This window comes from Ambystoma mexicanum, chromosome 4q (assembly GCF_040938575.1).
Source record: "Ambystoma mexicanum isolate Mex_15411 chromosome 4q, UKY_AmexF1_1, whole genome shotgun sequence".
NCBI lineage: Eukaryota > Metazoa > Chordata > Amphibia > Caudata > Ambystomatidae > Ambystoma > Ambystoma mexicanum.
In genome coordinates this window covers 118992390-119005259 of record NC_090928.1, presented here as the reverse complement: position 1 = coordinate 119005259, position 12870 = coordinate 118992390, and the positions used below count along the sequence as shown (strand labels likewise).

At 46.2% G+C, this 12870-nt stretch overlaps 1 protein-coding gene across 1 annotated transcript in view; it reads left to right on the top strand.

Annotated features, from left to right (window-relative positions):
• Positions 1-12870, top strand: part of LOC138467527 (zinc finger protein 135-like) — a 312864-nt gene that overhangs the window by 220054 nt on the left and 79940 nt on the right. Inside the window, exon 6 of the mRNA XM_069607632.1 lies at positions 9366-9479. Within this exon, the coding sequence (XP_069463733.1) occupies positions 9366-9479 (114 nt within the window). The remainder of the gene's footprint in view (positions 1-9365; positions 9480-12870) is intronic.

Below are 12870 nucleotides of genomic sequence, written 5' to 3'. Positions count from 1 at the left end.
TGTGTTCCTTTCAAATTGCTAAGGGATATTGTATTGATATTTGTACATCCCAGGAAATTGCGTGTCTCGCTATCTGATGGATCTAACAGTACACTTGACACAGAAGTAGGTTCAAATAAGCTTTATTTTCGTCAGGCTGGGTAATGCAGTAAATGCCTACATGGTTTAGGGAGTTCTCTACAGACAAAAAGACATGTTCTATTCTCCAGACATACTACACAAAAGGTGTTTAAATGGCGTAAACTAAGCATATCAAAGGTCTCCTTCTAAGGGGGGGTACTGGTCTCCCAGTGTATCACAGGTATCTCATCTGAGAGGATACCTGTCTCCCTCTGGTTCCTGGCTCTAAATACAGTCTTGTGGATTTAGTGCCAAGTGCACTTTCTGACACAGTCTCGGGTATATAGAAGTCGGTTCGCTTCTTGGCTCCAAAGTAACAGACTCGAGTATATAGTGGGCAGGAGGCACTCAGCCCTCTCTTTTGAATCCTTCAAGGTATGTAGAGCCCACCTCACTACTTTGAGCTCCAAGGGATATAGTGCCCGGGTCCCTTCTAATTGATATAGTGCCAACCTCACTTCTCTCTGTCCCTGGGGGACAACTAATCCAAACAATGTAATACCCATCTCATAACAAAATGATCTAGTGCCAAGTTAATTCTCGGGCATATATTATCCTACCCACTTTGCAACCAGGATTATAGTACCCTGCTTGCTCTGCCAAAGTCTCATGGATTTAGCACCCGGAATGCTCTCACAGTTAAATATATTCTAACCTTCTGCCTAGATTGCCCTCCTGGGCCATAATCTTCCATTCTTTGTTTCTGTTTCTCAAGTGGTCCCAGGTCTCCTTGTTTCCTTCCCCTCTGCAGCTTCTCCAGGCCCCTTTTATATCTTTGGTTCTCCCTGTTCTCTCAGCTCCCTTAGTTCTCCCAGGTGTTTCAGGTCTCTCAGGCTCCTCAGCTTTTTCAGGCTATGACAAAGTCCCCTGCCTAAGCTTGTGGTCCGATATTTGGGTGGTTCACATTTACTGGGTCCCCAAACTAAGGAAGGAGGCAGTCACAGGAATTACCCCAACAGCTCCCACAATAGATTTGGTACTACTGAAGTGCTATTCAAACTCTGTAGCCAGACCCAAAAGATTCACATAAGGAAAGGTACTTTTCCCAATAAGAAACATGCATTGTAGCTCCCTACCATTAAATGTGAGTGTTCAGATACATTTACCTGTTTTTTTGAGACTCCAGCACAGTCCATCTTTGAAGTTAAACCCCCATGCAATGAGCAGGCAGGCACACAGATACATTGCTGTGTGCCTGCAGCCTTCTGAACATCAAAGTGAAATTGTGGGTGGGCAGCCACGACTGAACCCCATTGTACACCGGTACTGAGAACAAATGCTGCTGAGGCCACGTTACCATTTCCCCGGGCTGACAGGGATTTCTCCTCTATGCAAACCCTTTTACACTTACCAAGGGCTTTGTCATCTTCCAATGTGCATGCTAGTAAAATAGGACTAGGGAGCCAGGGCAGACCACCGCAAGGAGTATAAACCTAGGATTAAAAAATGGCAGATTGGCCATTTGGCCCAGTTCCCCGAGGCCAGACCAGCAACAAGTGCAATTCTTAGCACTAGCCAGTCAGAACCCTTCCACAATAAGGCAACGCAGTGAAGACCCTACCCATACAACCCACCCGAGGGGAGCAGGGCACATTCTGTAAAAAGCAGTCAGATTAGTCTCCCAGTGCCAGTGGTTTGAAAAGGAGCTGCAGGAAGGTGTTTGGAGTAGGTTGGCGAGCGAGACTTATTGAGCGGACAGTTGGAAGGAGATTGGGATACTTAAAAGGTTGAAGAGTGAATGTTGCCATTTGGAGTGCGTAATACTGAGGATGTTGGAGGAAGAAAGTTGCAATCTGAAAAGAGTGATAATGAGGAGTTAGAATGAGAAATTTACAATATGCAGAGAGTGTTATTAAGAATTTTACCATCTGGGGAGTAAATTATGCTGACAAGCTACGAGGGTGAGGGTAACAATCAGGAGAGAATAGTATTTAGGCAGCAGGGTGAAGGGGTTACCATGAAGAGAGAGTTATTGAGGATCTTGGTGAGTAATAGAAGCTTTACCATCAGGGGAGGAGGACGGAGAACAGAGAGCGCTAGATGGGGAGATAGAGTTGCAAGACCTGAAGAGGAGCCAGTGAGCATAGGAGGAATGAGAAAGTGCAACATCACAGAGAGACAAGGAGCTTAAGTCAGAAGTAGCAAGGTGGGTTGTGCGCCGGGCACCAGGTATCTAGAGCAGGGAGTTGTTTAGGTGACAGAATACCCTGCAGGGCCCATCCCTAAAGCCCTGGTGGACGGAACCGGTCCTAAGAAGGAATTAACACTTCCCCCACTTTCTAGAAAAAAGCTTTAAGAAGTCAAAAAGCATGTGATGTTTTCATCTCAGAGGGACTGCTATGGACCCCGTTGGAAGCCCGTCTTATTTGCAAGTTTAGAGCAACTGAATTTGGACTCAACCAAGAACATGCAATGGGACACTTTCTCTAATTGGGATTACTAATGATTAAGAATATATATTTATAATATTGTAAGCTAATTTATATTTGAACTACATATGTGTGGCTACGCCAACCCATGTACCTTGATACACCTAATATTAATTCTCAATTCTAGTCATTTCTATGTGGTCACTCTCATGCTATCATGTGCAAGTATAACTGAAATAACAATTGTGCATGACTACAAGATATGTGTCTGGGCGGTCCCCCACGTAATGGGCTCTTTCGTTATGATAACAGACCTGAAGCTGCTTATGGCCCCTTCTTAGTATATGGCCATACACTTATTACAAAACACATACATTTCATTCACCGTAGTAGATGAATAATGTGCGGTGAAACCTGCCGCGGAAAATCAATAATAGAATGATGCAGGGACCATAGTGTTTTATTTCTCCACCTATTTGAACACAAGCATTTATTCATATAGATAAGACTTCATAAACTGCAATGTGCTGGAAAATGGGACCTTATGATATGGTCTTGTGTGTAACTCGTAATATAGTAAACGAAGCTTGAACATGGCGCCCATGGTGCCTAAATCCAGGACGAAACATTGATTAAAATAGAAGAAGGACTGGGGTTGCCATGGCAACCTATGTATACACAGGGCAGTACAGCCGGTTTCAGGACCAGACGGCAGGATACTTTGCGTGGTACTGAGGTAAGCTCAATCCGTAGTATATACAGGAACGAATAGACTCCCTATTTATACAATTATACAACAATGCAGGATCACGGGTGGGGGTGCATCTGTGCGGCGTTTGGGTGGCCGTGTCTGTAGTACCTCGAGGTGCCGCGGCTGTGGCTGCGCGGGGGCTGTGCGGGTGTGCTCATTTACCGCGGATCCGACTTGCAGGTACATAAACTCTGAGATATTTTAACCTCTAGCGACAAGCAATATGCGTATATCTACGTGGTTTAATGATCGCGTATACAAGGAAATTGTTAGACTCTCTAATAATATCAATAATAGAATGATGCAGGGACCATAGTGTTTTATTTCTCCACCTATTTGAACACAAGCATTTATTCATATAGATAAGACTTCATAAACTGCAATGTGCTGGAAAATGGGACCTTATGATATGGTCTTGTGTGTAACTCGTAATATAGTAAACGAAGCTTGAACATGGCGCCCATGGTGCCTAAATCCAGGACGAAACATTGATTAAAATAGAAGAAGGACTGGGGTTGCCATGGCAACCTATGTATACACAGGGCAGTACAGCCGGTTTCAGGACCAGACGGCAGGATACTTTGCGTGGTACTGAGGTAAGCTCAATCCGTAGTATATACAGGAACGAATAGACTCCCTATTTATACAATTATACAACAATGCAGGATCACGGGTGGGGGTGCATCTGTGCGGCGTTTGGGTGGCCGTGTCTGTAGTACCTCGAGGTGCCGCGGCTGTGGCTGCGCGGGGGCTGTGCGGGTGTGCTCATTTACCGCGGATCCGACTTGCAGGTACATAAACTCTGAGATATTTTAACCTCTAGCGACAAGCAATATGCGTATATCTACGTGGTTTAATGATCGCATATACAAGGAAATTGTTAGACTCTCTAATACACTGTCTATTCATGTAACAAAAAGCATTATGCGTATTGTCAAGTGGCTTTACGAGCACGAACGAGTAGACTCCCTAATTTTTCGTCTATTCATTTACCTTCAATAGACCAAACATATATTTCATTTATCTCTGTTAGCCGAAGATTTGTAATGGCTAAAGACGCCGTAAACTTATACCATTAGGAAGATGGTAGAGTGCTTAAACCGGCATTTAACCCACAATCTGTAATCTGATTTTACATAGGGGGATTCATCCTGTGACATTTTGTGGCACTTTTGAATTGGAAACCTAGATATGGACGATAGGTAAGGTTCCCAAAGGTATAACTACATACAACCGTGTGTAACAAAAGAACTAGTCATATCATGCTGAGATGAAACGTTTTTATAAATTGAACTAATTATATTTTTTGTCTTTGTCTATTTGTTGCTCTCTCTCTCTCTCTCTCTCTCTCTCTCTCTCTCTCTCTCTCTCTCTCTCTCTCTCTCTCTCTCATGCCTTAAACCTCCACCCCTTTGGCCCCTCCCTCCTTGATTTTCTGTAACTCGAAACTGTATCATGGCAATTGGTGACATCTTTTTTACATTTATGTGACTATGGATGTTTTATTTATTGTTTGTACTTTTGGTTTCTGAATGTCCTCAATTTATATTTTGGTTAATACATGCTATTGTATTATGTCAGTTTCGATTGGCCCTGATTTGAAGTGGAACACTTGTGTGTCGAAACACGTGTTATCTGGAAAGGGCAACATATTAAAAATATACTTTTTTCACCTGATCTACAGTGTGGCGCAGTCCCTAAAGTGTGGAGCTTTTCTGTCTACTGTTTTTCTAAGGGGTTGGGGTTTGGTCCCCCTTTTCTGCCCTGCACTAACTGCAACACAATTCCAATTTGTACCAGTAACCAGGCGCATGGGTTTATAAGTTGGTACAAAAAAAAAACAGAACTCTCCTACAGACTCCATATCAATCTGTTGGAGCTGAGGGCCATCAGTCTAGCCCTGAAGGCTTTTCGGTCGTCTGTGCGGGGAAGAATGTCCTGATTCTGATGCACAATACAGTGGCCATGCACTACTTCAACAAAAAGGGGGAGGCAGGATCTCTCCCTCTGTGCAGAGAGGTGATGCAGCTTTGGTTCTGGGCCATCCAGCAGGAAATTTCGATCTCGGCAGTTCATCTGGCCGGAGACGAAAACGTGGCGGCGTACGCTCTGAGCAGGCAGAACACGGTCTCTCTAGAGTGGGAGCTGGCTCAGGAGATTCTCCTGGAGATCTTCACCCTTTGGGGGAACCCACGTGTGGATCTCTTTGCCACCAGTGTCAACCAGAAGTGTGAAAGGTTCTGTTCGCAGGAATTTCCTCCAAGAGGAGCCTTAGGCGACGCTTTCGTAGTGGAGTGGTCCTTCCCACTACTGTGGGTTCAACTCATGGTTTCTCCCACTTCTAAAAAAACAATCACTAGACCGGCCATACCCACTAATTACAGACCCATCACCACGGTCCCATTTTTCCTAAAAATCCTTGACAGAGTTGCCTACCTGCAAATTCAGGACTACCTAGAGACAAACCAACTGAATACGTCAATCTGGGTTTGGACCTCAACACGGAACATAAACTGCCCTTGTTGACCTCAAAAGTCAGATTGATGAAATCAAAGATAAAGGTAACGCCGCCATCTTACTCCTCTTAGACCTCTCAGCGGCCTTCGATTTGGTCGATCACAAAATCCTCTGCAACCACCTATTTTCCGCAGCTCACTTCTCCTCCTCTGCTGTCATGTGGATACAATCCTTCGTGGCTAATAGAACCATAAGGGTTTTCTCACCAGTAGCAGCAGCAGACTCTATCCCTATCACTTGCGGTGTCCCACAAGGCTCTTGTGTTTCGCCCACTTCGTACAATATATTTACAAAGCCACTCTTTGACAAACTGGACCATCTGGGTGTCACCTACACCAATTATGCAGATGACACCCAGATATTCCTTACCGTCTCAGGTAACTACAATGCTGACATCATCCGGATTAACAAAATATTCTCCATCATTCAGGCATGGATGACCATACACGGCCTCTGCCTGAATGATGAGAAAACTGAGCTTCTCCTTGTCGGTTCACCCAATAACCTGTTGAAACTCAGCCCCAATTACAATAGCATCATCATCCATGGTAATGCTAGTCCCATTGTTAAAAGTGTGAAAACCCTTGGCTTTTATCTTGATGCCAACACTAAACTTTCCAAAAAAATTAACATGACTACCTCAGCCACTGCCTACACTGGTAAGCTGATCAGGGCATGTAGACCTTTCTTGTCCTCTAATAGCTGCCTTACGCTGGCCAGGGCTCTTATACAGTCCAAACTGGACTACTGTAACAGTCTATACCTAGGTGCTAACCAATCCATAATTAACAAACTACAGGCACTCCAAAATAATGCGCTACGAGCAGCATTAAACATCCCAAGGCGAGAGCACATCTCTACCACCAGAAAATCGTGCAAATGGCTCTCTATACAACAATAAAATCGACCTAAAAACCATCTGTCCCACATACAAAGCCTTAAACCATCTAGCCCCACCGTATCTCACCAACAAATTCACCTTAAAATCTGCTACCAGAATTACTAGATCCTCTAATACCTTATGCCTAACAGTACCCAGATTCACCTTAAAAAGAGCTTGCCTCCCAACTTTGGAACACCTTAGCACTTAACATCAAATCTATCGAGTCTTTTAGGAAACAGGTTATTAGATGGTTACTAGATAAAAACTAGCATTCACCATCTTCTCTCTCCTATGTCTGACGATACTGCCTATACTTTAATTGTGCTTTTTACCTGCAAACTGTATAAATGTGTAACTGTAAACTGTATATAATGTACTCTGTAACCATGTCCCGAAGCGCCCTTTTACCTCTGGGTCTGGAGCGCTATATAAATAAATAAAACAAACAAACAAACTGTACGCGTTTCCTCCAGTCCCTGTCATTCCGCAATTGCTGCGGAGGTTTAAGGAGGTTCGGTTCCCGAATGATCCTCATTGCTCCAGCATGGGCCAGGAGAATGTGGTACCCGACCTTCTCGACATGTCCATCTGCCCTCCACGCCGTCTTCCCTACCGAGACGATCTGCTCTCATGGGAGGGGGGTCGGGTTCTCCATCCAGAGGTCAAGTCCCTCAACCTTCATGCTTGGCTTCTGAAAGGTTGAGGTATAAGGATTGGGACCTCCCTGAAGACGTGATGGAGGTGTTGCTTTCGGCCAGAAGGCCCGCAAGAAAGTCCCTGTACCGTTGCCATTGGAGAAAGTTCTGCGACTGGTGCAGGGTTAAGAATGTGGATCCTTTTTCATGTGCCATTCCTGTGCTTCTGTCTTTTTTGCTTTCGTTAGCCCTCAAGGGCCTGCAAGTGGGTACCATTAAAGGTTACCTGGAGGCACCGTCCATATTTAAGTGCTCGTCTGAGGAGTGTTCTTATTTTAAGATTCCTTTGATTTCTCAGTTTCTGAAAGGGCTCACTAATGTGTTCCCACCGTCGCCTTTCCAGGTGCCCGGTTGGGATTTGAACCTGGTTCTAAAGTTCCTAGTGGGAGCTCCTTTTGAGCCTTTACATTCTTGTCCTTTGAGTCTGTTGACCTTTAAAACTGTATTTTTTGTTGCGGTTACTTCTGCTCGCAGAGTGAGTGAGTTGCAGGCACTATCCGCTAAACCACCCTTCACCATGTTCAATAGGGACAGGGTTGTCCTTAGTGTTGGTCCTTTTCTTCCGAAGGTTGTGGCAGAATTTCATTTTAGCCACAAGGTCATTCTTCCGGCGTTCTATCCTCCTCTGCATCCTGGTAAGGAAGAGGAGAGGCTCCATAGGTTGGATCCTAGGAGAGCGTTAAGCTTCTACATCTCACGCATGTCCCGGGTCAAAGTGGACGATCAGCTCTTTGTAGGATACGCTGGAAGGCGTTTGGCTCAAGTTGTTACTAAGCAGACCTTGTCCAGATGGATTATCTTGACCATCTCGGAATGCTACCGTCTGGCGGGTAAGGACCCTCTGGTAGGCTTGAGGGCCCATTCTGCTAGGGGTGTGGCTGCCTCCACTGCTCTGCAGAGAGGTGTTCCCATTTGTAACATTTGTGAAGCAGCCACATGGGCCTCTGTCCATACTTTTGTCAAACACTACTCCCTGGATTCTATCCATGGGCAAGATGTGGCCTTTGGTAAGGCAGTCCTCTATTCTGCAATTTGATTGGGCATTCTAAAATTCTAAAATTCAAAATTCTTTTCCCACCTCCATACGTTGGTACTGCTTTGGGAGTCTGTCATAGATGTGGAATACGTCGGAGGAACCAATCCCCTCGAAGAACAAGTAACTTTCTTACCTGGCAAAGTTCTTTCGATGGGATGTTCCGACGACGTATTCCACATCGAACCCTCCCAGCCTGCCCCTCTACAGATACCTCTTCGCATCTGGACCTTGGTGACTCTGTGTGTGTGTCCACTTAGTTGCGCCCTGGTGTCACCTGGGTCAGGGCCTCCCCTTGCATCTCACCCTTGGAACCACACTCTTTACCCTGAATACTCCTATTGGACACCACCTGCAACTACTACCAGCCTTGGCTTCTTGCATCACTGCAAGTAGGTTTTCTGCTTCACCTAACAGGTCAGCAGGTAAGAGTGGGGGGCTCTGAGTGTGTTACTGGTGGAAACACAAAGAACATTCCTGAAGTCATTTTCATTGTTTGTGTTTGCTCTTTCTTCCCTATAGCTCTGCTGTTGCTCCTGCCTTTCCACTCAAGCCCCTAGCCTGACCGGTATTCTTCTACCCTGCAGGCTGCGCTCTTGGGGGGAAAGTCTCCTATTCGTCTGTGGAAAGAGGCCCCAGTCGCCCATAAGGACTGGGGATCTTCACCTGTCGTTAATCCCAACTGTGAAGGTCCGCGATACGTGACACACATAGCTGAAATGGTTTATTCTCATCTCAAATTTCAGGAAGTACAGATTTTTCATACTCTTTTAAACTCACCGTGACATTGATGATATCTACCTTATGAAGGTCCAGCTATATCTCAGAAATCGAAACCTGTATTTCATTTTGTCAAGGAGAACCTTGCTAATTTACTTTTGCAATCAAGAGTGCTCATGCCGATTTTATAAATTCCATTTTATGTAGCTCAAGTCAGACAAAATAAACCAACACTGACAGTAAAGCATATTAAACATTTCTCATTTTCTCCTTTTAGTTGCACATACGGCTACCACACCTATTGTTTCAGTCACTATTAAAGGCGAAGAGGAGTCTTTTTCCATGGGCCGTCAGAACTCTGAGAAAAATGAAAGCATCAGTAATTCATCATGTAAGTAAATGAAAGGTTGAAGAACCAACCTGACCCAGAGCAATGGAAAGTGCTTTTATCTAATAACTTATGCTTATTGCAGTCTGGCCATCTGTTTCCGCTGTCCTTCAACCAGCACTGCAGATAAGGGGTGTATTGGCCACTTTTTCTCCCTAAAAATAGGCAAATACTCCCAAAAAATAAAAAGAGGGAGTAAAAATACTCCCAGCAAATAATAGGTAACAGACACGTATGACCTTGTGCCCCTGCTTTCACCCATACCGCTTCATGGATGTGTTTTGGTCAGTAGTGCACGTACTACTACAGGAAGAAACTACTGTCATAACTGCCTGATTGGAAGAAGTAAACTTGATTTTCCAACAAGAACATTTTTTTTTAAAAAAACAATTTTCTTTATTTTCATTTAACAACAAACAAACACAAAACAAATAAACAACAATTCTCAACATTTGCTCTGGCACTTTCGGGTATAAGTTCATAATGTACGTTATCCGCTCGGGTCACGGCTAGGCACCCTCCTCCCCAATCGTGTTGTCCACGTTCCTGTCTGCATGCTGTGCACGGGTGCGGGCAGGTCAAGTCTGCTCTCCTCCCGGCTCACTCGAGTCAGTTGCACTGTTTTCCTCGTCGCTCCCAAGTAAGTCTTGTACCAAGGTATTCCACGCTAGTAATCTGGCCCCACTGTTCTCTTCTCCCCTCTGCGAGGTTCTTGTCCAGACCGTAGTTTCTGCTATTGCCCATTTTTGTAGGTTCGCCCACCAGCCTTCTATCAATGGACCTGCGCTTGCTTTCCATGCCATTGCGATGCAGCGTTTCGCCAGAATTTTCATCAAGTCTATCATTTTAGCTATATGGATCTTTTGCTTGTCGCACCTCGGGAACAGGCCCCGTATGTAGAACACCGGCGACCAAGCTCGCATATGGATTCCTGCCTTCAACGCCCTTTGCTGTATCGTATTCCAGAAGGCTGTCACACCCGGGCATGTCCAAAACATGTGCACCATATCTGCCTGTTCTTCCTGACAGCGTGGACAACTCCGTATTTGACTGTCCCCCATGTTTGACATTCTTTTAGGCGTTAAATATGCCCTGTGCACTATGTAGAATTGCAGCTGTCTGAACCTTGCGTTTCTGGAAACTTTCTTCACGTATTGAAGGGCTCTCTTCCATTCTTTGACCCTGAGGGGTCGCTGAAGTTCCTCCTCCCATTTTGCCCGGCTGTTCAGTGTGCTGGAATTGATGGTGCCCAGCAACTGTTCGTAAAAAGTCTGGACACGGTGTGTCCCCCCCTCAGATACATCGAACCAGGCGTCCAGCGTCCCATCCATATCTTCCTCTTCCGGCAGGGTCTCCCACCTCTTCCTTATTCCTTGGACCATGCTATTATACAGTATGAATTGGCCACTGTGTATGTCCTGCTCCTCCGCCAGGGTCTGAAAGTCTACCCAATGTCCTTCTTGCCACAGGTCACCTACTTGGGCCACTCCTTGTCTTCCCACTGTGTTCTGAACGTCACCATGCTTGCTATACAAGTGTCTACCAGTCCCGCCAGGGGAATGTGCCTTGAACAGGGGTCTCTTATGTTCTGCACTTTCCATGCTCTCTTCCACAGTGCTCGGCCTAGTTGGACTATTCTGGGAAGGGTTTTTGCTTGGGTCTCGTTTATCCACAGTAATTCTTTCAAATAGTATCGCTGGAGCGATGGTCGAAACAGTATTGCATCTATGGAGGTGTCTTGCCCCAACCATCGGACCACGAATTGAAGTTGTGCAGCCAAGTAGTAACGCTCAAAGTCCGGGAGCTTGATCCCTCCCCATTCATAGCCCCTTTGTAATGTGCTCCGTGCTACCCTGTTCCTCCCCCCCATAGAAAGGTCAGTGTTATGGCGTGTAATCGTCTGAAAAAAGATCTGGGGATGTTATAGGGGATATTGGTGAAATAATATAGGAGTCGGGGTAAAACTATCATCTTCATTAGGGCCGCCCGGCCTGCCATCCCCAGAGGTAGTGTTTTCCAGAACTGCAAGGCGTTCTCTATTTTGTCCAGGGCTGCCTGCGTGTTGGCCATGTGTGTTTCCGCGGTGTCGTGATATATGTCCACCCCTAAATATCTGAAGGTGATTGGGGTCCATGTCCGGCCCAGATGTGGCAGCTGGTCTGACGTCATCGCCCTCAGGCGCGCCAGGGGGAACAGTGAGGACTTCCCCTTGTTGATGGTGATTCCCGATAGCCTGCCGAACGCTCCCAGTGCCTCCAATAGGTCTGGTAAGTGGGTTTGTGGGTCCTGGACGTAAAGCAGCATGTCATCTGCATATATTGAAATCTGGTGTGTTTCCCCATCTATCACTATGCTGGTGTCTCCGTACTCCGCCCTTAGGAAGGCCGCGAACGGTTAGAGCGACAATATATATAGCATCGGGGACAGCGGACACCCCTGTTTCATACCTCGCCCTATGTTCCACTCCCCTGAGACATGCCTTCCCGTCTTAACTCTGGCCCTCAGGTCGTTGTACAGCAGCTTTATCCAACGTAGGAACCCCCCGCCTATCCCGAAGTGGGCGAGCACCCCCAGTAGCCAGTCCCAGTTCACTGAATCGAACGCTTTAATTGCATCTAATGACGCCACTGCGTATTCTCCCTCCTATTGGTTCGTCCTGTCAATGACGTGATGGAGTCTCCGGAGATTCCATGCCGTCTTGCGTTCTAGTACCTACCCCGTCTGGTCTGTGTGTACCAGTGTTGGTATCACCCTTTTTAGCCGATTGGCCAATGCCGCTGTCAGTATCTTGGAATCCTGATTTATCGGAGAGATTGGCCTGTAGGACCCACACTCGAGCGGTGGCTTCCCCGCTTTAAGTATCTGGACTATTACAGATTCTGACATACTGCTCGGGAGTCATCCGCACTCGTATGCCTCCTCCAGTGTATCTAGTAATCTCGGAGCCAAGCTATCTTTGTATCTTTTATAGAATTCCCCTGGCAACCCGTCGGGCCCCGGGGACTTCCCTAGACAGGAAGTCCCCGGCAACTGGGCAATAACCTCCGTCAGTTCCTCCACAGTAAGGGGGGTGTCCAACATCTGGGCCTGCTCTTCTGACAGTCGTGGGAGTTTGAGTCTCCCTCTTCTGCTTCCTGTACTCTGGTATATAGTTCCTCATAGAATTGCGAGAACACTGTATTAATACCCTGCTGGGACATTTCAATCGCCCCCCGACTATTTCGAATTGCGTTTATGGGTTCTCGCTTGGTCTCCTGTTTGGTCAGCCAGACGAGAAGTCTACCAGGTTTATCCCCTTCTGCGTGCAGCCTTCATATGTACTTCGCATAGTCTAACCGCCCTAATGTCTCACAGGCTGCCATACACTGTTGTCTCAGAGTGGTGAGATCACCTG